Source organism: Oratosquilla oratoria, chromosome 18 (genome assembly GCF_046742065.1).
Source record: "Oratosquilla oratoria isolate Oo_2021 chromosome 18, ASM4674206v1, whole genome shotgun sequence".
NCBI lineage: Eukaryota > Metazoa > Arthropoda > Malacostraca > Stomatopoda > Squillidae > Oratosquilla > Oratosquilla oratoria.
This window is the reverse complement of record NC_134794.1, coordinates 3812370-3839061: the sequence shown is the minus strand read 5'-3', so window position 1 is coordinate 3839061 and position 26692 is coordinate 3812370. Positions and strand designations below refer to the sequence as shown.

The 26692-nt window shown below is 39.3% G+C and overlaps 1 protein-coding gene across 1 annotated transcript in view; it reads right to left on the bottom strand.

Annotated features, from left to right (window-relative positions):
- The window catches only part of Tmem214 (Transmembrane protein 214), a 47529-nt gene extending 22652 nt beyond the window's left edge, over window positions 1-24877 (bottom strand). The window contains exons 1-9 of the mRNA XM_076201373.1: window positions 24657-24877; window positions 21716-21861; window positions 19318-19506; window positions 18064-18192; window positions 16102-16255; window positions 15576-15799; window positions 9107-9208; window positions 8527-8638; window positions 7315-7463 (exon numbers count right to left, since the gene is read on the bottom strand). Coding sequence (XP_076057488.1) covers window positions 7315-7463; window positions 8527-8638; window positions 9107-9208; window positions 15576-15799; window positions 16102-16255; window positions 18064-18192; window positions 19318-19506; window positions 21716-21861; window positions 24657-24792 — 1341 coding nt within the window. The 5' untranslated portion in view covers window positions 24793-24877. The remainder of the gene's footprint in view (window positions 1-7314; window positions 7464-8526; window positions 8639-9106; window positions 9209-15575; window positions 15800-16101; window positions 16256-18063; window positions 18193-19317; window positions 19507-21715; window positions 21862-24656) is intronic.
- Between the last annotated feature and the right edge of the window lie 1815 nt (window positions 24878-26692).

Sequence of the window (26692 nt, the reverse complement as noted above, 5' to 3'; positions counted from 1 at the left end):
ATAACCACTGTTGCAATGAATACGTGCATTACTGAGTTGAATGCTGAGAAAATAAAATATTCACTGCATTATGACCTTTAAGAGTATCTTTCCATATTGCATTGCAAAGTTTTGTTTATCTCTCTTTAGAATTATTGAATCGTAAGAATGCTACATATCGCCATCATTAGCAGCCTTAGTAGGTTTATTGTAGGACAAATACCTATTCTAAGCGTTTCCACTGGACTGATGTTAGTTCCACCTTAGACTTCCAATTTCAGATCTCGTCTATCTAGTCATAGGTTGATAAAATTTGCTATACACATTCAGTGAGTATATACAGTTGCTACTGCACTCGTATGCAAGTTAAAAATGAGACATTAATTGTGAATAGTCTTTCAATAAAAAGAATAATTTTACAATAACAACGGATTCTTGAATTCTTGAATTAACTTTTCCTTGTTGTGCGTACTGTTCGACCATTACAATGTGCCTCTCAAAGTTAATTCGCGTATATTCACCTTGGTCTTTGGATCACGTGTTGGACTCGTGATCGACAGCTATTTCCCTCCCGGAAGAGAGCTCAGAGCTCGTATGACCGATCTATGGGTAATGCTATGACCTTACACACACACACAACTCCCCGCCCACGAGAGTTGGAGTAACGACTCGAAGCGCAGCGATACTGAACTAATTTCAGCCCTGGGCAGGATTCGAACCAGGTACCGCCGTCACCCCCGTGTTGACACTCTGAGACTCTACCAACCGCGCCACCGGTATATGTATATGAGAGCTGACGTACGACAAATGGAATGGTTTTTTTTTTCAAAGAAATTTGAAACCTCTCACTATCTTTCAAAATTGTAACACTATCAATCCCAGGCAACAAAATTTAATATAAGATATTGAAGTTATGTAAGGCCTGATGACCTTGCACATTATATGATTAAAAAATCCAGACTTTCTCACTAGGTGGCATAGTGGTAGCATTGATAACCAGCGAATTTATCGACAACAAATAATCGATATATACAATTCATCGAAAACAATTACTTTCATAGCCTTTACTTACGATATTACAAAAACTAAGTACTTATAAATAGCTACAAAATAAAATAAAATACTTTAACATGATTATTTTAAAATCAATTGTGTATATCGATAAACTGAGCATGTCAATGAGTTGTTGTCGATATATTATTGTCGATGAATTGTTTTTAGCAAATTCGTTTACTCGTTTAGATCTGTAGCAGACATTCATTTACACAACTTGGTAGCCAAGAGGTTAGAATCACTTATCCCAATGTGGTTTACACTGGCAGTCTGTTCATAGGTGGACAGATTTGCTGTGTCAGTTGTTAGATACCTAGATATAAAATGCCTGGTTGGAAGCCTTATGAGTTCTTTAGTAACTGAGAACCCGCTAATATGCACTCAAATGCAAGTCGTCTTTTCGCAATCGTTATGACGTCACAACCTAGTCCCCCGAAGACTTCCACACGAAATACAGCGTGTTTTGTACATAACATTGTATACTTATAATACTAGTACATATACACCCTTAATTTTATTTTCTGAAATAAAAGGCACAATTTCCTATGAGATAAGATAAATGTACATAGATTTTTTACCCTTTCCATTACTCCGTGGAATTGAAACACTTGAATTTTTTTTTTATAATACACATTAAATAAAATGTTCATGGCCATTATAAAACAATTTTATCCTGTACGTGTAATTATTGTTTCGCCAGACGATTTACAATTGTACGTATTTTAAATGGCAATACCCAAGGAGACAGACATTTTTATGAACTATATAATATGACTGTTTTCGATTATTTGTTATGACCAATTTCCTTATGTTTTTTTAATAAGCAAAACAAAGGAATAACTACCCATATTATTGTCCTTTACTAAATACATAGTGACCAATGTGGAAATCGAAGCTGCCCATTTTCAAAACCCGGCAACCCACTCGCTTCAATCAGGGGGTGCAGCCCTGAGGGGCTGGCACTCGGTCTCCGGACTGGCCCCAATATGTGGGTTTTCCACTTATTGAAACTCGATGCAACGATTGATTAAATAATTAAATTATATGTATTCATCTGACTTTCACCCCCCACACACACATTTAAAGAAACCTGAATCACGCTAAATCTGTAGCAAGCAGTGTCATGTTGACGTTGTAATTGCAAAATATCTAAAGCAACCTATACAACAAAAATTTGTGACGACGTCCATAATAATTTTACTAATTATTTCGCGCCAATCTGGGCAACTGTATTATCGAATGCTTATCAGCGTCGTACGTGCCAGACGTGCTGTTTTGAACACAATGTCGATAGGTTAGGTAAGTATACCTAGGCAAGAGGTTGACAGGGGAAAATCTACGTTTTATTATTATAATAATTATAAATATTATTTTCAAGATGTACATAAGTTAGCGGCACATAAGGCACTTCTCGTTAGCATGCTATTTGATTTTGCTACTTAGTTTGAGTAGAAACGACTTCAGTTCAGATTTTTTCTCAAATTTCCAAATGTCAAATTACTCTTGCGTCATATAGTGAGAAGTTGAATGACGAACTAACATATGTTAATCCCATACGAATGTTAGGCATATTGTTGAGATGTTATTATAGAATTCTAGAGTATTGTAACTTAAGTAGTTTCTACTCAAACGAAGTAGCAAAAGCAAGTAGCATACTAGCCTAGTGTGCCGCCACCTTAATTACAATAATATTCATTTAGACACAAATAAATAATATATAAAATAAAAACAAATAAATATACAAATATGTAAAACAAATAAATGTAATAAAAACGAAATAAAAGTGTATAAGTTTACCATTTTGGATCATTTCCTACATAACAGGAAAAACGAAAATAATGCTTTGTGACGGACTATGCGAAAAATTAATTTTTGACCCCCAACTCTGTAATAAATATTTGCTAAACACAATATTACAAGGTACCGTGCACTAATTCCTTACGGTATGAAATTACAAAATCATTCGACTCGTCCTTTCCATGGTATTTCTGACAATATATAGTTGCTGATCTCTTGCATTTCCTACTTTCTCTTACTAATTTTCTTTGCTGTCATTCTTTATATCAATGTCTACAATATCACCTTTCATTCTAACCTTGACTGACTTCAGAGGCAACCTGGGGGTAGTTTGAATGAACTTTTTCTAATAAATCAATGCTTTTTGACATGGTTTTGAGTGATTTTCAGACGATACGAATATTTGAATGTACCATAACGATCTAAACAAACTGCACACTTCCTCAGTCATCTCTGTTGTCACTTAGATTGATATTTGTGGGAACTGTTGATGCGATATGTTTGCGGTACCGTTTTGATCGAAATCATTCTGGTAAGAAACATTTCATTTTCTTTGAAAACATTTCAAAGAAAACGTTTAACAAATGACTGACTATTCTATTTACATATTTTTTCAGATCCACAAAGTAATTTCTCGGCTTGCTGAACTATATAATGTAGTGTGAAGAGTAACTCAATGTGGATGATTATGTAATCTAGTAGAACTCGTTTGTGTGCAATACATTATTGCGCCTTATTATACAGTATAATACAATTGCTGAACATTGCCCATTTTTATCACACAGGGAGACAAAAAAAATGTAACAACCGTTATCCGATTGTGATAACTGGCAAAAATAGAGCCGAAATACGTCAAACAATCAATCCGTTGCCCCTGGTCTCTTTTACAGAAGACCCGCGGCCTCCAGGAAGCCGACAACGACCTCAGAGTGGGATAAAAAGTCATTTTCAGAAAAGATATTGTATAGTAATGCGGGGATAGTGTGTAGCAGTTGCATCTGGGGCAGTTTGGGAACTTTCCTGTTATTGCCCCTACACCATTTTTTTTTCTAGTCTTTGGTTTTGTTTATCTTAGGTTAGGTTATTGCCCCCACCTAACCAAATCAAACCTAACGTAACCTAATCTAACTTAAGGCTAGGATAAACAAAATAAAAAACAACAGAAAAAAAAATTAGTGGTGGGGCAATAACAGGAAAGTTCTGCAGTTTGAATCTGTGGCTAGGCCTACTCTGTGTTGGTACTGTTTCAATGACAGGTAGACCTGAGTATAGTGTGGTTCTTGTCAAGTGTATTTGGGTTTTCTCTGTGGGACTTATATCAGGGTTTTGTTGTTGTTGGTATATTAAGGTCATTTTCTTGAAGGACTTGTTTAGTTAGTTGGGTATGAGTGTGTTTCTGTGTGGATGTCTTGTGTGGTTTGGGTGGTAGTTTGTGATGGATGTCTGAGTAATATGCTGCAGTAGGTTTTTTTTTTTTGCATTGTTTTTTGTTGCTTGTGAAATGTAATGTGAGGGGTCTGTTGTTCAGGGATCTCACATATAATTATGTACCTGTAATTTTCTTGTAGCGTCCTAATACGAGGAATTTGGTTTCTGTATGTAGGTGTCCTATAGAAGTGGTTTTCGTGCATTCTGTAGTTACCCTTATTGCTCTGTTCTGAAGTGTTTGTAAGTAGACTGTTTGATTTGCTGACTGTAGTGAACTATACTATGGTGTTGTTGTTTGTAGATTTCGTTTCTAGACTGTACTGTCGAGCTGCTTTTCACAAGGGACATGTGGGCCAAATGTCATACAAGTATCAAATATTAAACCCAGAATTTTTAGATTCCTTTCTAGAGGAGGGGTACGTCCATTTAATTTTACTATGGGGTGAATTTTTTTTATTCATGGTTGTCGGGGGTGAGCAATGTTTCTGTTGATTTCTGGAGTGAATCTTCCATTTGGTTACTTCTGAGGCAATGTTTCAGTTTGTACAAATCAGCTTGGGTGTTCTTTGCTGTTATTTTGTATTTACAATGTTGGATAATTATTTGATGATAAAGAAAAAATGGAGAGCAGGAGAGGATTGATTAGAGGTGGATGCATACCTTGGCTGGACACCTCCCTTACAAGGAGCAAAAACCCCTTGGTACTAGGTCCTTGCTCACTCGTATATTGATAGATCCTTTTCTAATTTTAATCTTTAAATCGATCTTTAATACAAAATTATGAAAACCTTCTATTCATTAATTTACTTTAGATCATAAGCATGGCTTCATAAAGTACAATCTCCTGGAGATCTATCCTTACTCTTGATCATCCTCTTTTAAGCAATTCTAGTGAAATCTAGTGTTGGGTTAGATATATTAAAAGCATGAAAGGATGAGGTGGATGGATGGGGTGAAGGGCGCTTTGGGGGAAGAGGGGAATGTCTGTTGAGGAAGGACGGGAGAGGACAGAAGATAGGGGTGAATGGAGAATGGTTGTATATGGATGATGTGATTGCATGAGGTGGAATGGGCAGGGGGATGGGGGGTGAGGTAGTATGTGTGAGCAAAATTTGACGCAGCCCGAAGGGATTTCTCCCCGTCTTCTTCTTTTATGCAAGCGGCCTTGCTGTGGATGTGCTGTGTCTTGCGACATTGCCTCTGACCCAGGGCAGTGGACAAGGTGCAGGGATGACCCGTCATTCAGGAGGTGCTAAGATGAGAGGGAGGGTGGAAGGGTGTGGAGTGTATTCAGGGATGGAATGGGTGGAAATGATTTTATGTCTTTTCATTTTTGGCTACCTCCCTTGTAAGGGGGAAAAAGCCTTGGTATATGTATGTATGAAAGGTACTTCACTTGCAATATCTAGTGCTTCTATCCTTGAGGACAATACTGCACTGAAGAGGTGGAGTCAAAGAGGTGGTAAAGAAGACACTTATGGATGGTAGCAGAACAGATGTCAAATAAAAGTTAAAAGTGATCAGTATTCTTTTTTGAGTGAGGTCAACAATCCCAGTCCATAAATTACTGAATGCATAACAATTATGCAATTAATACCCCATATGGGTCGAGAATTTTGAAAGACATAAAAAGATGTTTTTGAAGGAAGTGAAAAATGTGAAGGTCAAGTAGTGATGGTACAAGAAGCATATGGAAATTTTTTAATAGAAGAGAAGGCTGTGAGAGGGAGACGGGCAGATTATTGACGAAAGTTGTAGAATGAAGAGGGCAAGGGAGCCCTGATTCTGATGGAAGATGATGTTAAGAAAATTAGTGATGGATAAGAAAGCATACTCACGTATATACATACATACACCAAACAGCCCATTCCTCCCCACCCACCCCTTTTTTTTTCTTCCAGCCAGGGCATAAACCCACCTTTCATCCATCCAACACTCATTTTTGTCCTTCTTTTCTTAGGTCAATGTGAATGATGAGCCCTGTCCACTGACCATGTCAGAAACGAGACAGTACTTCAACAGCACAGCCGGACAGCTGAAGCCGATTTATCACGCCATTTAATTACACAGCAACCCTCCACCATCATCTGATGAAAAAATTACAGAGGAGACAAGAAGAAATCTATCCATGTCACATTAATCTATCATCTATTCACAATCATTCTCCACTCACACCTTTTTTCTGCCCTTTCCTTTCCTTCCTCAACATACATTCCCTTTGTACTCAAAGCACTCTTCACTCCATCCATTCATCCATCCCATTCTCCCCATCAAGTTTGTTGTAACCACCTCATGTCTTCTACACAATTTTTTAACGTCTTTCTTATTTCATTCTTTCCATATGCCTAATCCATCCCAATTTCTACTTTCCCTCTTTACCGTGATATTTTCGCCACATGGAAAGAATAAAAGAAGAAAGACTTGCAAAAAATATTTTTTCTTTTTTCATTCTTTCGAGATGCTCAAACTATCACAGTAAAGAGAGTTAATATATATTAAAAGCAATTTGGCATTTCTCTTTAAATGGAGATTATTTTTCAATCATAAAAGAATGCTGCATATCTCTGCTCCATAAAGATGTCACTTAAATCTAAAAAGTATGGACTTCAAAAAGCTTTTGCAATCAATCAATCACCTGTTGCCTTGAGTATCACTACATGGAAAACTCACAGCCCTACATTGGAACCTCTCAAAGACCTCCCTGGGAAGAACTTTGGACTGTTGTCTGTGTTGTATCAATGTGGGACTGTTTCTGTATCACCAGCTTGAAGTGGCAGGAAAAGCAGTAGCCAGTTGGCAGCTCTCCATGTGTACAAAAGTGTAAGAAATACAGTTGAAATTGATACACACACCTTGGGCTCAGTCTGGAGACTGTGTCCCAGCCCCTCAGGGCTCCACCTCAATCAGAAGTTGATTGGGTTGACAGGTTTTTAAAAAAGGCAGCTTCACTGTCCCTCTTACAAGATCCCTGCATGCAGGTACATCACTGGTCCCTCATGCAATCAATATCCCATGCAGTGCATGGGATGCAAAAATCTAAAAGTACAAATGACATACCTGTGTTGCTTCTGTTGCATCTTTAAGTCCACTAACAACGTTAGCTTTGTTGTGAATTTGTGCATTGGTGTTAGCAAAACTTTGCACTGCCTCTCGCACCTGACGATTCCGTATACGCAGCGAACGACTCAGAACTGACCATTCTGCACCTAAAAATAATAGAGAATATGGCAATTTAGCATCATATTTTTGGGAGTTCATATACTCACAATCTTTCTAATCATTTAATCATAGTCTGTCTATTAATATACCAATATGATTCTTTCCCCTAATGGGAGGTAGTATCTCAGGACATACACCCACCCTACCCATCTCATTTCCATCCATTACCCATTACCCTTTTGTTTTACCTCTTTAGGGCAAGGCATACACCCATCTACCCCACATCCCACTCCCATCCATTACCCATTTATTTCCCTTCTTAGTTCCTTGCGAGTCAGAAGCATTGAAGCAAGATAGTACATCTGTAGCTGAGCCAACAAGCTAAGCTGGTTTTCTCCAGTACTTCATTTATATAGTGACCCTGCCCCCTTTTTTCCTCATGCGAAAGCTGAGAAGATGAGGCGAAATCCCTTTGGGCCACTAAACTACAGGCCAGTATCATTTACTATTCCAATAGTGAAATTATGTGAAAGGATTGTGAAAGATCAATGGGTCAAATATGTTAGAGAGATAATATTTTGATCTGGAAGTTCATGTGTGTCAAACCCTTTTACTCAAAGAGATTGATGTGCTGCAAGAAGGAAAGCTGGGTGTCTTGTATGCACCTCAATCTAGAAAAGGATTTTGATAAAGTAGCTCTCAGCTCAGGCATCTGGAGTATACTTGGGGACTATTACACACTACTCAAATGTATGAGAGTTCTTTTTGAAAGGTGAAAGTACGTACATACATATATACCAAGGGCTTTTTCCCCCCTTACAAGGGAGGGAGGGTGGAGGGGTGTGGAGTGTTTTCGGGGATGGAATGGGTGGGAATGATTTTATGCCTTTTCCTTTTTGGCTACCTCCCTAGTAAGGGGGAAAAAGCCTTGGTATATGTAGGTATGTACAAGGGAGGTAGCTAAAGTCAAAAGGCATAATTCCACTCCCACCCTTTTCATCCCCACATACTCCACTCCCATTCACCACCCCTCCCTCCCTCTTTCCTTGGCTGCTCCTGAATGGTCATCCCTGCATCTCGCCCACAATTATTAAGACCCTAAGAAATTACCGAGGTGCTGTAAAAGAAGTGCAGACTGGGGCAGGTGTTTGAGGTACAGCTGTTTCCAAACACTCCAACACTGCATGTCTGTCGTAAGGCACTGCACCAGGCAATTTAGCAGCTGTAAAACAAGAACAAAAAATTGTAAGCTAAAACATAAACCTGCACTGAAAGACACAAATGAAAAGTTTGGTGAAATATGATCAATGATGCATGAAAGGTAAGCATGGGAAAGTGTAAAAGATTAGATGGGAAAAGTATGGGAGTGCAGGAATACCTCACTATATGACCAAGTGCTATAAAGTAGGTAAAAACAAATGTTGGGTGTATGTGAATGCCCCAGGAGGCAAACATTGAGGGGGGGAGGGGGTTGACAGGGTCCATGAACACAATCCCCCTTTTTACATGTAAAACCCACCTCGATATACAAATTTTCACATTGCGACCAGTCAGCTGGGAACAAAACTCAGTTATATAGTGAAGTATTCCTGTATATAAGGAAAATTAAAGAAACAGCATAGGTTTTATGGAAGGTGCAAAGATTGTGCAAAAGTGAGAAGGAAAAAAATTAATCCAGAAATATATTTACTTCTTGTGTGAAGTGCTGAGGAACTGCAGGATCTAATCTTCTTAGAAATGATGGGAAAAAGTTTCTCAATGTAGTCTCTGGACTGGGACTGAATGCTGAAGTCTGAAATGAGAGGAAAAAAGTATGTATTAGAAATAATAGTAATACAATTGCTGCCTCATATATCACCGACTACAAATCCACAACTCATATTTCTTACACAATTCATCTCAAACACATTTAGATTCTTTCTTTCTGCTTCCCTGCAGTCAATACCCAATACTAGGGTACTGATTGCACAGTATCATGCAGCCAATACTTTAGGGACTGTTTTGGGGTACCCCTATGAACCAGAGCCACACATCCTTGGTCAGTTAAAAATCTCTACTCATAAAGGAATGACAATTCTTTTGTACCACAGCTCTCTCTCCTTTATGTTGTTCCTTGGAACTAGTCCTTTACCAGTTCTATGGCTCTACGGGCCCCCCCCTGTGGTGGGGGGAAAATAATTCTGGCACTGTTTACCCAGCATGTTGGAAAAAAATAAATAAATAAAAAAAATAAATGGGATGGTGACATGGGGTTAGGGATCCTGTTCTTTGCACGTTCCTCAAACAAAAAGTCAAGACTCAAGTTTCACCAACTGGAAATTCATAGCCCTACAGTGGCTGGTATAAATCCTCAGGCCCTCCCCATAGATTACTCAAGGAAGAAATTTTAGACTGCTGTCTGTGTTGTATTAGCATGGGTCTACTGTGTCAATGACTAACAATACTAGGTGATAAGCATTTGTCTGTGGTCAGTTCTCCTTATGTGAAAAGGTTCAGGGAAATACAGTTGAAATATATAGGAATCCTGAGCAGTGGAATGTCTGATCATTCTGGTACATGGGGGGGGGGGGGGGGGAGGAGGAGGAGGAGGAGGAGGAGGAGGAGGAGGAGGAGGAGGAGGAGGAGGAGGAGGAGGAGATGATGATGATGATGATGATGATGATGATGATGATGATGATGATGATGATGATGATGATGATGATGATGATGATGATGATGATGATGATGATGATGATGATGATGATGATGATGATGATGATGATGATGTTGATGATGTTGATGATGTTGATGATGATGATGATGATGATGATGATGATGATGATGATGATGATGTTGATGTTGATGTTGATGTTGTTGATGATGATGATGTTCCCTGGGCTGTTTGACCGAGCAGCCCTGTCTCCCTGGGGAACGCCATGGCTGGAATGGGGTTTTCCCATAAATATTTTGTAGTGTATGTTATGTTGTTGGCATGCATAGTTGTGTGCAATGCAGTCTTCCATGCTGTGTTGAATAGTATGGGGTGAAGTGTTACATCCTGGACAGATATCCGTGATGCATTCATCCATTTGCCTCTGCTAGCTTACAAGGGCTGGATGGTGACTGCATTGCAGTCTGGCCATGTGGACTCTGTCCTTTCTGGGGAGAGAGGATTCAGAAGGACGAATGTAAGGGAGTCTGGCATGCAGTAGTGTGTTGTCTCATAGTCTGTTGATGGAGCAGTGTAAGACATGATTATGGATATGCTTCTGGAGGCTGGTGTTTAGTGGTTGTGGAGGAAGAGATCATATTTGTGTATGACCTATACCTTTGGGTGTTGTTGTGAGGTTTCTTGGTATGTGTGGGTGTTTTGAACATGTGGTGCAATGGGTGGGTTGTGTTTGTGAAGGCTGAAACAAGTGTTTGTAGGCTTCTCATGTCAAGGTGATCCTTGACTTTGAGGACTTATTTCATGGTGTAGATAGTCAGTAGGTGTTGTATTTATGCATCCTGTAATTATCTTTAGGGCTTTGTTCTGTATAGTCTGCCCTGGTATACAGAGTGGGAGTGGATGTAAGGAGGAGAAATAAGAGAAGGGAGTTAAGGAGAAAGGTCCAGAAAGTTAGTCAAGTGAGAAAGGGAAAAGAAGATGAATGCCAAGCAACAAATAACTGTTGCCTGAGTTTCACTGGCTAGGAACTAGCAGCCCCACACTGACTTGCAACTGGGTTCAATCTGGAGACGGTGTCATCATTCAGGAAAGGCAGCATGGAAATAATTCTAGCTGATGCCTGTCTCATAGGACTACCAGTTGCGACAATGGCACTGAATGGGTTGTCAGCACCAGCAGCAAGGCATGTGTCCAACCCATGCACTCCCTCATTCCAACCCAGTATCGAACTTCTCCCCCTACTAATCACTCCACCTACCTTAGCTTTCCAAACTTTTAGCAAAAAGAGTGCAGAAAGTAGAGGTTGATGGAACGAGCTTTAGGGGACAACCAAGGATGTGATGGATGGATAGAGTGAAAGGATCTTTGAGCAAGAGGGTAATGTCTGTTGGCCAGGGAAGGGTCGAGGCAGGGCATAGGTATAAGAGGAGAATGGTTGTGTATGGACGACATTTTGATGCATCCCGTAGGCATTCCTCTCCATCTTCTCTATTTTCTGTGTAAGTGAAGTGGCCCTGCTGTGGATGTACTGTGTCTTGCTGCATTGCTTCTGATCCAGGGCAGTGGGCTGGAGACAGGGAGGACCCATCATCCACGAGGAGCTAAGATGAAAGGGGGGAGGAAAGGGTGGTGGATGGGAGTGGAATGGGTGCTTGCCTTGACTGGCTACCCCCCTTATAAGGGGGAAAGAAGGCCTTGGCATATAGATAGAATATCATAGAATCCCCTCTCACAGAAAACTGGAGCAGTATCTCCGTACAAGACTTTTTGAAGCATGAATGTAACGTACCTTGCTCTTACTACTAACTCGCCTGCCACTACAAAGCCTCAAACTTTCTACACTCCTGACTTCTTGCCCAAGTAAGATGCTCTATGTTGTTCAGACAGAAAGTGTCCTTTAATATTATTACTTTATTTTCTTCGATGCTCGATGGCGGAGCAGGTTAGGGCGTCGTTACTTGTGACAGAGATCGAGATGATGGAAATTCGAATCCTGCTCGGGGCGAGTTGAACCAAGGGCATGATTCATTAAATTACACACTACAAACTCCACCGTAAGGGGCACCATCCTAGCCTCCTGATAGAGGGAAGTTTGTGACGTTAAACCAAATCATCGTTTTCTTGTGAAATTTGTACCCATAAAATTTCTGCCCCCACATGCCCCACTCATACTACATACATATACTAAGGGCTATTTCCCCTCTAGAAGGGAGGTAGCCAAAGTCAAAGGCATAAATCCACTCCCAGCCATTTCATCCCCACATACTCCTCTCCCATTCATCACCCCTCCTTCCCTCTTTTCTTGGCTCCTCCTGGATGATGGGTCATCCCTGCATCTCGCCCAGTGCCCTGGGTCATAAGCAATGCACCAAGACACACCAAGGCTGCTTCATTTAATCAGCAACCTCCCCCCTCTGTCCCTTCATGCAGAAAAAGAGAAGACAGGGAGAAATTCCTTTGGGCTGCATCAAAATATCATTCAAACATAATGACCCCCACCCATTTCCTTGCATCACAGTATCATCCATACACAACCATTCTCCACTCACCCCTATCTTCAGTCTTCTCCCTTCCTTCCCCAACAGATATTCCCCTCTTTCCCAATGCACCTTTTACCCCCATCCATCCATCTCACCCTTGGTTGCCCCTTCATGTTTACTCCCTCCACCTCTCCCTTCCACACCTCTTTTACTAATCATTCTTCATTCATTCTTTTCATGTGTCCAAACCATACTACAATATTAAAAATAATTGTTGCCTTGATTTTCAATGACTGGAAGGCCAAAGCTCCACAGCAACTAGCAACAGTCCTTGGCCTCAAACAAATCTTTCTAAAAAGAATCTTTGGGTTGTTGTCTGTGTTGTACCAGTGTAGGGTTGTTTCTGCCAATAGCTGAAGACAGTAAGAAGAGGGAAGCAGTTGCCAGTTGTTATTGTTGTTGTCGTTCCCTAGACTGTCTGTCTGAGCAGTCACGTCTCCTCAAGGAATGCCACGGCCGAAACAGGGTTTTTCCACAAATCCTTTATAGAGTGCATGTTGTGTTGCTTGCGTGTATGATTGAGTATAATGCACTCTTCCGTTATGAGTTGAATAGTATCACCTCTCCATGTGTGAACAGGTGCAAGAAATAAAGATAAAGTTCAAAGAGATATTGGGCAGTCTGAAGACGGAGTGTCGACAAGCACCCCCACATAAAGGAGAAGGGATTGACAGGTTTCGAAAATGGGCAGCTCCACTCTCCATCTTACAGGATCACCACAAACAGGTACCTATCACTGATGCTTCACACCATGATAAAGAAATGGGGTATATCATCTTCCACACCCAACATTTCACACCACTGACAGGAATATACATCCCTGAAAGGTGTATGAATAAATCAAGAGACCAGGTGACTATCTTGTAGCTCGAGGTTTCTTACACAAGAAACCCGGAGCTAGTGATCATGAATAAGCAAACAACACTCATTATCGCTATAGGGATGGCAGGCACAAATTCTAAATTTATCCAAAACTTATACACACAATTTACCACTATAGTTTTCTTGATTGGTAATCTTTTTTTACAGAATCATAAACTAATGGGGTATGAATTTATCCCTAAAATGCTAAGTGTATTTTCTTATTTCAAATCTCAAATATTCTGGCAATTTGCTAGTAAAAATATAATTATCATCAAATGCATGCACTGTAGCAACTTTTGATATCAAAATAGAATCTGGCATTTTGAACAAGCAAAGAAATCTTAAGAGGCAGTTATAGATGTTCAAAGAATTCACTGAGCTTATGCCGAGAATGATACAACTTGATAATCACAATTAACCTGACAACTGCACACAATATTTTCTGTCCATTTCTTATCAGAAAAACAGGTTTACTATATTGTTCTCCTTTACAAATTTTCCTCTTATGATGTGAAAGATATGCAAAAGTATGGAAAAGAAATAAGATCGGAATTCACCTTACTTTAACTCATAATAAGGAAATCACATTATGTGTGTAGGAGGTACACTCAAAGAATGAGCAGTAAACAAGATCAAGAGTGTGTATTTTGGTGACAAACTTTCTGCCATGTAAGAGAGAAGAATGTCTAAAAATTTTGTTAACACTAATAACCCCTAGGTGTTTGTATCTTACACATTCTGTATAGCTTAACAAGATCAGATAATGGTCACATGGTTGAGATTTATATTTACCCTTCATAATGGAAGACTAGACACTAAGTGAATGATAGAAACACAATAAATGAAATGCCAATGACCACCATACAGAGTTAAGGTTCTACATATTAGTGGAACACAAAGTGCATCTCTGCCTCTGGCAATATATGACACATTACAGCAGTGTGCTGATTATAACATGTCAATAAATCAATCTGCTGTCCTAGGCCTCTCTTGGACAAGGCCCATGGCTCCACAATATGTTTTATAATGCAGCTATCAGGTTAAATCACTTGACTATAAGCACACTTTTGCCACTGCTTAAGTACCTATTCATTTGCAAAGTGAGTATAGGATCATCTTACTTATTCACAAATCAATTCATTAAAAGTGTGCAACACAACCACCGATACCTTCGAGAACTTAATTTCTTCGGTATCGGCAGGGTCCACGCCCACCATCCCTACAGTCAAAATGGTCTACGGACCTGCAAATAAATTACATGTCAACAGCAATGTCCTTACACACAGCTAAAAAGATGGAGGAATCAACACAATTTCTGGGCATAAACATATCCGCTACCTAATGCTGTGAAAGCCATTAATATCATCACAACCTTTATGTAAGATTCTTCATATAACAGGAGCTAAGATGGGATAGACAACGGATAGATTTTTGGACAAGTGTGGGAACAGGCTAGTTTGACTCTGCTACTTCCGTTATTGCTTCCGACACAGGACAGTGGGCGACATACAGGGATACCCTGTCATCCAGTAGGAGCTAAGATGAGAGGGGGGAAAGGGTGGTGGATGGGAGTGGAATGGGTGGGAATGAAATGGGTGGGAGTGGGTATATACCTTTTGATTTTGGCTACCTCTCTGGTAAGGGTGAAAAAGCCCTTGCTATATAGATAGATAGACCTCCCTTATCAAGGACAAACATCCTTTTGGTGATATGTATGTACATTAAAGGGGGAAAAAAATGAACACTGGATAGGTGTGGGATAGTTGCATGCCTTGGTTAGTTATCTCCCTTATAAAGGGGAAGACCTTTGGTATATAGAGAGATCAACAGATTATATTAAACAATTACCAAATCCAAGTTACATTGGAAATAAATTTGATGGACTGCCAAGAGTTTTGGTAAGTGCACAAGTATTAGGCAGACTATTCTGTTATTTTACTGCTCAAAAGTAGATGTTCATATTTTATACTCTGTGTATCGATCAATCTCTTACTTTGGAGACTTTTTAGGCTTCAAATGTTAACTTACATGCTGGCATACACTGTAAACAATCATCATTACCCTGACACCCACATACGAGCTGTAAAATAAAATTCAACACCTACCTTGACTTTCGGATACAGAGCAAACAGCTGTCGTTGGACTGGTTTGGGCAAGGAACCAGACGAGCACCAAGTGAAGTCTAAGATGGAGAAAAATTCCCTTACTCCTAACAGATCTTCACATCCATCCCCTCCACCACCTCCACTGAAGACTGCACATCCATATTCCACCACATAGGCAGAATAATTCTTTAAGCCAATTAAAGGAACCATTAACTCTAACCACACTGAAAAAAGAAAAGTACAATTATTTGAAAATACTATTTTTGCACAATTTTTCTATATCCTTTACATTTTACTATATACCACAACTAGTAGATTATCAAAATTACTAATAATTTTTCATTCACATGCATATGAGGTGCTATTGCATACCCTCCTATGGTAACTGACTATCATGTCAGACCATTCAGTAGTCATTTGTTAATATCCACAATGTGTATGTGTGTGGATGAAATGAACTTCAGAGGATGATTCCAAGAATTTATATAATGGGTTCCATGCCATAATTAGGTAACAACTCACTCACCTCTGAGACCTAAGTTAAAATCACCAAGCCCTGCTTGCCCAAGGGCCCATAACAGCGATAAGCATACTGGTGGCTGATTTTGGAAAGAATGACGTAGTTCCATGTACTGTGGCAAGTATGTGAGGCACACAGATGGGCGGTGAGCAGCCAGCAGCTAATACAAAAAGAAGTGAAAAAAGATAATTAAGTACAATCCAATGATAAAAAATCTAACTAATTTTCCAGACAATAACAATACCAAGTGTTGCCTAGAGCTTCACTCAGTGGAAAACCTGCAGCCTCACAGTGGTTGGTAACAGTCCTTGGGCTCCCCTACAGAGATCTCTGGAAAGAAACTTTGGTCTGTATTAATGTGGGACTTTTATATCACCAACTGAAAGCTGCAGGAGGGGAGTCATCACTGGTTGTCAGTTGTCCATCTGTGAAAAGGTGCAACAAATACACATGAACTTGATACAGTAGAAATCAGATTTAGAGAACAAATTCAGCCAAGGGAGGGTACGCTAATTGATTTTTCCACCAAATCAGGTGTTTGTTATTGAAATCCTATTTAACATACTTTTCTGTTATATCAAAATAAGATGGTTTGGACACATGGAAAGAATGAGTGAAGAAAGACTAGTAAAAGAGGTATGGAAGGCAGATGTGGAGGGAGTGAACATGAGGGGATGTCCTAGGATGAGGTGGATGGATGGGGTGAGGGGGGCTTTGGGGAAGAGGGGAATGTCTGTTGAGGAAGGACGGGAGAGGACAGAAGATAGGGGTGAATGGTGAATGGTTGTACATGGATGATGTGATGCATGAGTGCACGAAGGGATTTCTCCACATCTTCTCCTTTTATGCATGGGGGCATGGAGAGGGGGGGGTCACCGATTTAATGAAGCAGCCTTGCTGTGGATGCGCTGTGTCTTGCGACACTGCTTCTGACCCAGGGCAGTGGACAAGGTGCAGGGATGACCCGTCATCCAGGAGGTGCTATGATAAGAGGGAGGGTGGAGGGTTGTGGAGTGTATTCAGGGATGGAATGGGTGGGAATGATTTTATGCCTTTTCCTTTTTGGCTACCTCCCTTGTAAGGGGGGAAAAGCCTTGGTATATGTAAGTATGTATTAACATAAGGAAATGGTAAAAAAAACATACATATATATATATATATATATATATATATATATATATATATATATATATATCACCAGCAGTGTACACAACTATGTTAATGTATGTATAAAACTACAGTACTGTACAGCATAACAGAAAAGCACCCAATTTAGCAAAAACATTTCTGTTAAGCTATGATATTCCGTTACTGATTTTAATCTCCCATTAAATCAGGCTTCCACTGATTAGGGATTTGTTAAATCGGGCTTCTACTATACAGCAAGATCTTGAACCTAGCCTGGAGACCAATTGCCAGACCTCCAAAAGAAGGTGAGGAGGTTGATGGGTTTTGAAAATGAGCAGCTCCACTGTCCATCTTGTAGGTCCAATCAATCAATCACTGCCTCTAGTTTCACAAAGTAGAAAACCCACAGCACCACAGTGGAAGGCAACAATCCCCAGAACTTCCCACTAATCTCTAAGTGAAGAAACATAGAATTGCTGTCTGTGTTGCATAAGTGTGGGACAGTTTCTACATCACCCATGTGTGAAAATATGTAATAAGTACAGTAATAAATTAATAAAGAGTTATCTTGGGCCAAGTCCAGAGACTAAATGTCAGCCCCTCAGGACTGCACCTCCTGATGGAGGTGCGGGGTTGGGCAGGTTTTGAAAATATCTACTCAATGCAGCATTGTTTGGGTTTCACCATGGTATTGGACCATGTGTTGGACTTGGGTTCAACAGGTATTTCCTTCCCTGAAGAGAGCACAGAGCTCATATATGAAGTCATATGTGATTGTGTGTATGTCCCTCTCTCTATTCAGGTTTCTGTTAAAACACTCAACAAATTCAAACAACTCACCTGCAGAAACATTTTGTAGCCAGTAACTGCAAGCCCTTTGGCTTGTTCATGAACCATGGAAGCAACACAATGATGGTGAAAAGAAGCCAATACTGCATCAGGACAAGGCTTCAGCGTATTCAGCAACAACTACAATGGAATATAGAAAATATGAAAAATAAAAAAAAACTGAAACACCCAGAAGAAAAAATAATTCATGGGTGTGGAGTAGGATTATATTCTGATTTAGCCACACCTTTAAATAGAGGAAAGGTTCTTTGATATCTATGTATTTATGTACATATCTATGTTTACATGTACAGGTAAACGTCGACTTACGATGGCATTAGGTTTCGATAGAGCCATCGTAAGACGATCTCATCGTAAGTCGATCCCCACTCTGTTCCGTGGTCACTGTACCTAGCCTACCTGTATATTAACCACCAGAGATACTGAATATAGCCTATTAAACATGTACAGTAGTTTATTTGATTATTTTTATCCTTTTTACCATATTCAAACACTATAATATGTATTTTCAGTACGGAACTTAAATCTCGCGGGCAGCAGCCAATGGTACGACGTGACGTAATAATACTCGCATCATAAAATATAGTCACCGCTTATATCGATCGTTCTCTCTTTCACCCGCGAATTTTGAAAACCACAGAGAATGAATCATTTGAGAGAATGTAAAAACACAGGGGCGACTACAATAAATATAATCAAGACGTCGATATGGCAGCGTCGCGAATCCACTTGCTCCTCATGACGCCTACGTGTGCGGCACCGTATGGAAGGGGTTAAATTATCATATCGTCGTCGTCGTCGTCGTCATCGTAAAGTCGAACAATCGTAAGTCGCGGCCATCGTAAGTCGACGTTTACCTGTATTAACAATAAATTACTATCCCACATTTTTGTGATTGGATATTTACAACCCCACAATAGCCTTCCCATGGAACTATCGAACAAGACACTTTGGACTGTTGTTTGTATTTTATTATCAGTCTCTTTCTGCGGAATAGACTGGCAAGATGATCAAGGAAACAATTACTGGTCTTCAGTTCTACCGTAAGTGGGGGAATATAGTCAAAAATTGTTAGAAAACAAATGTTATCTTATACTATAAATCAAACTTTATTTTGGCAAACAAATAAAACACACCACTGAACCTTAGAAGACTAGCCATCCATTGTGTACATTCCTGACTTCAACCAACTGTGCTACTCAACAGAGCGTAAGTACATTTTGCTATTTTACTACAAGTACTTACCTGTTTGACATCATGTGCAAGGATGCCCATAGGGTAATCTGCAGGTAGTCCCCTGAAGGCCGGGTCATGGTCAGAAACGTTGACCCGAACATTTAAGTAAGATGCAAGGTCTTTGAGCCAGATAAGGGGGGAGTCTTTGAAACGTGACACAACTACTTCCATCAAGTTGGTCATTTCTCCAACACTTAACTGAAATATTAACACTGTATTAACATTTGGCCTTGCTGTGGAAGTGCTGTGTCTTGCTGCACTGCTTCTGACCTGGATGCTGGGCTGGAGACAGGGATGACCCTTCATCCACTAGGAGCTAAGATAACAGGGAAACAAGGATGGTGGATGGGAGTGGAATGGGTGGGAGTGGGTGAGTGCTATTAACCTGCAATACAAAAATGGTTACAAACATTAAGTAAAAATACATAAAATGACATGACATGTTGGAAGATACAACCAGCTATGGCAACATGTTTGCTGATGATGCAAAAATCACGAGAAGACTGAAAAACAAGGACTGTAGACTACCGCAAAAAGATCCAGACACTAATTTTGCATGGAGCCAAGAATGGGAAATGAATTTCAATATCAAAAGATGAAAAGTACTGGAAATGCGCAATAGCTGCAAATGACCATCTCTAAACTATTCCTTAGGATTAGAATCCAGTATAAAACCAAAAGACGAGAAAGATTAGGGAAGGTTGATAAGACAACCTGACACCTGACAGATATATCAGGATTGTGGGAGAGAGACATATGAACTGCTGCAGAAAAATGAAATGGCTTTTCACTACATGGATAAAGAAATGATGAAAAAATTAATCAAAATCCTGATCCGTCACAGACTGGAATATGTGTCAGTGGTATGGTCCCCACACAGAGTGAGATATAAGCAAGAGTACAAAAAGGGTAGAAACCAAACTGGTCCTAAGCCTGGCTGACAAATCATATGAGGAGAGACTAGAAGCACTGGGTCTGCCAACATTGTAAGATTGAAGAGAAAGGTGATATTATTACAGTATTCATGTCACTAAAGGAGTTAGATTACATTGACAGGAGAGATCTCTTGATTAAGGATAGAAGAGCTTTAAGAGATCATGAGAACAAATTAATTGATTGATTTATGAAATTTTTGGCTTGAAGGCCAAGTGCCAGAGTCGATAGGCCATTCGGCGCATGAGAACAAATTACGGAAGACTACACGTCTAAAGAATGTGAAGAAATACAGTTTTCCATACAGATCCATAAATGCTAGGGATGGCTTAAGTGATATAACCCAAGTTCGAAAAATAAATTAATTCTAGCCTAAATCTAATAACTGAAAATCAAGGATACAAACCAAATTGGAAAAGTACATGAACTTCAGGCTAGGCATGATATACTGGGAAGTAGGAGATAGGACCCAGGTATTGCTCCATTCCTGTATACTACAATTAAGTAAATACATTTACAAAAAGGCCTTTTCCCTGTTACAAGTGGAGATTCCCATCATCCATAAAGAGCTAAGATGAGAGGGAGGAAAAGATGGTGGATAGGAATGAAATGTGTAGGAGTTGGTACATGCCTTTTGACTTTGGCTACCTCCCTGGTAAGGGGGAAAAAGCCTATGGTATATAGACAAGTGGAATGGCCAAGTGAAAGCCCATACCCACCTTACAATCCTCACTGCAATAAATAAATAATTCAAGGCATGCACCCATCCTCCATTAGTTTCCCTTTTAAAAAACTCTATGTTCCTTGTGGATAAAGGTCCATCCTTGTTCCCCACCCACTGCCTGGGTCAGAGGCAACATAGCAAGACACAACACCTCCGGAACAAGACCCAACAGCTATAGAACATAAGAACAAAGGAGACTGCAAAAGACCATAAGGCCTACACTAGGCAGCTCCGTATCCATCACCACCTGTCGTCCCCATCCATAAAGTTGTCTAATCGTTTTTTTAAAACAACCGATAGTTTCAGCGCTTACTAAGTTTATTCCATTCATCGACCACCCTATTAGTAAACCAATTCTTGCCTATTTCCTTCTTAAATCTAAATTTGTCCAGTTTATACCCATTACTGCAAGTCCCCCTTATTTCATTTACATGGCAACCCTTCCCCCTTGTTCCCTAATAAGGAAATAGAGAAGACATGGGAAAGGTCCCTTTGGGCCATCAGTTATCCATCCATTAACATCCATTCTCCACTCATACCTATCTCCCACCCTCTCCCTTCCCTGTTGAACAGACATTCCCCATTTACCCAAGGCCCTTTTCATTCCATCAATCTATCCCATTCTTGGTCTTTCCCCATCAGATAATTCCATCCATGTATGTTAAGACATATAAAGGTAACAAAGCCAATACATATGACTTTTACCACTTGAATATTCAAGATCTCATACAGCTACTTCCTAAAACTTACTCGTCCAATGGCTTCCTCTAAACTCCTTGGAGGTACCTTTTGTTCATCTTTTTTTTTGTCTGACTTTTTCTTCTTCTTTTGCTCACCCACTTTTGGTGATTTGGGTTGTCTATTTTCTTTGCCAACATCTTTGACTTCTGTTATTCCTGAATATAAGAGAAAATATATATAAATATGTGTATGCATGATGACAAATTAGTGAAAATGGTGGGCAAGTCTGGACAATACAATGTAAAGTCCAGGTAATTAATTAAAGATATTTCAGGTTTACTAATCTATTGAACTAATTTAAAATATTGCCTGTAAAGTCTAGATAATTGATTTAAGATAATTCAGGCTTACTAATGTATTGAACTAGCTTCAGAGTTCCTATCACAGTAAGCGTCCAAATATTAGGCACTCATTGTTTTGGGTGATTTCAATGCAATTATGGGCACCAACAGAGCTGTTATGAAGTGCGGATTGGCCCCCCAAGGTTCTGAAACCAGACACATAAACAGTTTTCTTCTGAACTTTGAAAATTCCAGAAGGCTGAGGATTATTGGTTCCTGGATCCAGAGATGAGATCCACACCAATGGATATGGTATAGTACTGCCAAGGTAATGGGCAAGACAAGATACACATACATGTTAGAGCTCACTGGAAGATCCTAAAGGGGTACTGAAATCATTGGGACTGATCATCAACTTGTGGTCACAACATTCAGACTATATACAAAATCCAGGAGAATCCAGAGATGTAACCCACCTAAGTTTCATCTGGAGTTTAGGAATAATTCATATGCATAGATATATGGAATAGCAATCTCTAATAGACCTGAAGTACTGTACTTGGCACTCTTAAGGACCTTGAAGAACTGTGAGACACCTTTAATATGAAACTTCAAAAACTGCTGAGGAGTGTCTGTGGTTGAGGAGTGGTGTGGCATTGTGTGAGACACTGGGGAGTACAGAGTTGGACCATGCTGCCTGAATGGCTGGGAAACTGGACCAATACAGGACTCAGAAACATGAGACTAGAGTTCTCACAAGGATGGATAAGGGTATATATATATCAGGAGACTTGCTGAAGATACTGAAAGCCCTTTTAAGGCAAATGACCTCAGGCCTGTTTACTGAGCCCTAAAGAAACTCAAATCTGTGACCAAGATAAGCATAGTATGTACAGCTGATGGCCAGCTAGTGTCATGCATAGATGGGTGTAGCCCCTTTGCCAAGAACTTTGAGTAATTCCTCATGGGTGACCCTCCAAGCAGATAGCTTCCCCTTGATGGCTTTTGGGTGGCAGTTGTCAATCCACTGATAGACAAATCTTCACTATCTCTGACAGAAGTAAAAGGTCGTAAGTTGAAGGATGGAAAGGTAAACAGCATCTGCAACATCAGTGTGGAGTTGCTGAAAGCTGAAGATGAGGCTATGACTCACAGGTTGCATGCAGTACTGTCTGCTGTTTGACAGTCAGGTATCATTCCCTCTGATTGGAAAAAAGGGTTTGGTTGTCCCTATCAGAGAGGGGAAATGGGAGAAGGGACCAGTAGGTTGCAACAACTACTGCAACATTACACTGATCAGTGTGCCAGGAAAGGTGTTTGCTAATCTGTTGCTGAAATAGGATTGTTCACATCTGCTAAAATTTCAGAGACCTGAACAGTCTGGGTTCATGCCAGGTAAGTCAACAACTGATAAGAATATATAGATATTCATGGCTGTCTGTTGCGAGTATCGTCAATAATGACTTCTGGGATGAAGCTTCCATTCAGTTATTCATTAGCCATTTTTCCAATTTGTTCAGATAGACTTGGGTGTTCCTTGCTGTTATTTCATATTCACTGTGCTAGGTTATTATGGTTAGGTCACCTATAAGTGAGAGAACATTTGTGTTTAGTTCGGGTTCTGGAGTTGCAAGATCACTTAATATTGTAGATTTCGCCATCAGTACCTAAATCTTTTTAAGATCTGGATTTGGTCAGGTTAGGTGGTTTTAGGTTAAGACCTAACTATTGACAAATATTGGCTAGGTTTTTCAAAACACCATCGAATCAATGGTTACGCTGATTAACATGGCACTTTATTGACAGTGACTGAGTTTTCCATGACAATATTATTGTCTTAATTTCCTCAAATAACTCTTTTAGTGGTCAAGGAAACTCACCAAACAACCTTATTCAACCAAAAGAAATTTCCTGTAGAGAAACACTTGTCCATCTGGGGTGTCTATGTGCCTTACATGATGCACTGTAGAATTTAATATTATGTGGTATCACCTTGGAATAATATATTCTTTTGAGAAACATCAAATTAGGGTAGTTAAGAATGTAAATACTGAATTTGCTCTTGTCTTGACAAACTAATTAAATAATTAAGCTAATCACTATTCCATTTATCTTTAAGTACTACTGTTTTGAAATAATACTCTATCATCCAAGGTTGATGTACTAGCAGTAATTTCCTATACTTTCAACTCCTGTCAGGGGCTTGGAATATTACCATATTATCACATAAAATATCCATGTGAAAATATATAATATATATATATATATATATATATATATATATATATATATATATTAAATGTACAAATGTATAAAAATATGTAAACTGACAAAATTTAAAAAGATTATCAATTTTCACACTCAATATATGTTAGAGAGATGGGAGCCACGCAAAATAGTCTCTTAACTTCCCATTATATTGAAATAGGTAAGCTTGAAATAGGTAAGTGTCAAGCTCCACCACCACTTATATTTCCATTATCATGAGGAAATTATCACTTTCTAATAACTGTACGTGTATTACGAAGTATTCCTATTATAATTACACTGAAATATATCACTTATGGCATTAGTGGGGTCATGAACGAGTCTGACATACACTGTTTCAATCCATTTCCAACTGCCCGGTAACCTATTTATCACAATGGAACGAGTGCAGTATACCATACCTGTAAGTGTCAAACGGGGTGCGGAGTCAATAAATTGTCTTTTTTCCGTTTTGCTGAGTTTTCCATTTGTTACTGAGCTATTTTTCGACTTCTTTGAACTTTTGACAACTAACTCCCACTCTCCTGCTGCTGCCATGCTGAGGTTTGACTGAATCCTAATTCCAAGTTCCGACTAATGTCAACAAACAATACGCAATCATAATGCGCACTGTTTTTGTTTTTCCACATTTATTGAAAGATATATTCCAGGCCTAGAAACAATAAAGGTGAACTAAGAGTCTAACAGTGATAATTCCAGAGATTATCCAGAATACTAGAGGAGAAGTGTAAGTATACGGTGATATAGCGTTTTCAAACAACGTTTGGATAGAATAACATATGCCGACGTGGCGCGGTAAGATTCTTACAAGCATTGTAAACACTGTACGTGGAGTCGTGGACCTTATCTCAAATCCTCACGATTATTTTATGACATGAAAGATCGACAGCAATAACAGGAATGAATTAAAATTAGATAACAACAGAGGACTGTACCGAAAAGACTAGAAGTGAGTTTACACTAACTCGAAAATAGATGCCAGTTTAACAGTGTACGAAAAGTACTGAAGAGTATTGCCCTATTTAGAAAGTTATTTTGGAAATAGAACTTTTTGTGTACAAATTGACAGAACCTTAACGGCCACGAAACCACTATTGAGGGGTATACATTGGGTCCTATTTTTTGCACTTATACTATTGAATTGTCACATTTGAAAAAAAATAATGAAAATCAATTTAAGTTATTCGCCGATGATACTCAATTCTACAGATGTCTGAGTAATATATTGGGAAAAGAATGAAACCTCGACATCGTGAAATAAATCAAGGTCTGGATGAATATGAAGCAATTTGAATTAAATGATGACAAATCAGAGTGCTTATAGTCGCGAAGATAAATGATTTGAAATGTCCATCATGTGACTAAGTGGGACTAATATGGAAATGAAAAAGTGGTGATTTAGAAGTGTCACTGTAATCTGACATTTTTTTTTTATCAAATTAACAATGTAATAAGAGGAACAGGATGCCATTTAGGTCAGAAAATAATTACATTGTTTATAGCAATGTGATTACTACTACTACTACTGCTGCTACTACTACTACTACTACTAATAATAATAATAATAATAATAATTGTATTTGGCAATGCATCAATATATATGAAATGCGGATAATGAACACATAATTCGAAATAACAATTACTATTGCCGAGGATAACACAAAAAAAACATGCAAGGATGTAAGCTTATTTCCATTATTGTAACTCCTTTTATTACGGCCTACCAAATTATTTTCTGATGTGGTTACAAAATATGAACAGGGTTACAAGAATGATTAAAGGTTTGCCTTAGCGAGCAAGAATCACACCGACATTTATTGAACTGCACTGGTTACTAATAAAGGCGGTAATTGTTTATAGGATATGTCTTGATTTGCCAAGCCTTAAAATTTGATAAACTAGGATATATAAGAGATCTTTTACGAAAGTACTAGAAACATCTACGATGCGAACACATTGTCTAGACCCGCATCGATCAGATGACCAGAGGATAATGGGGTTTTAGAGCTTTTGCAAGGTGTGAACCGGGGCTATATTATTGGACTGCCTTATGACATAAAGAGGAGTGATAGTAAAACGACGTTTAAAAAGAAAACGAAGGCCCGTCTGCTCATTGAATGCTACAACTTAAAGTTATAAACGAAAAGTGTATTAGAAACAACTACAAATACTAAAAAGAAGATATAAGGTGGGGCCCTGAAAATAGCTGTATCAGCAGTGGAACGGGACCCTAGAAATCTAAACTTCAAGTAACAAGTATATCACATACATACATATAATACAAAAGGCTTTTCCCCCTTACACGGGGGGGTAGCCAAAAAGAAAAAGGCATAGAAACCACTCCCACCCATTCCATTTCCTGCATATTCCACTTCCCTCCACCCTCCTCCCTCCTTCTTGAAATTTTGACAGGTTTTTCTGGGTACCTCCCTTAGAC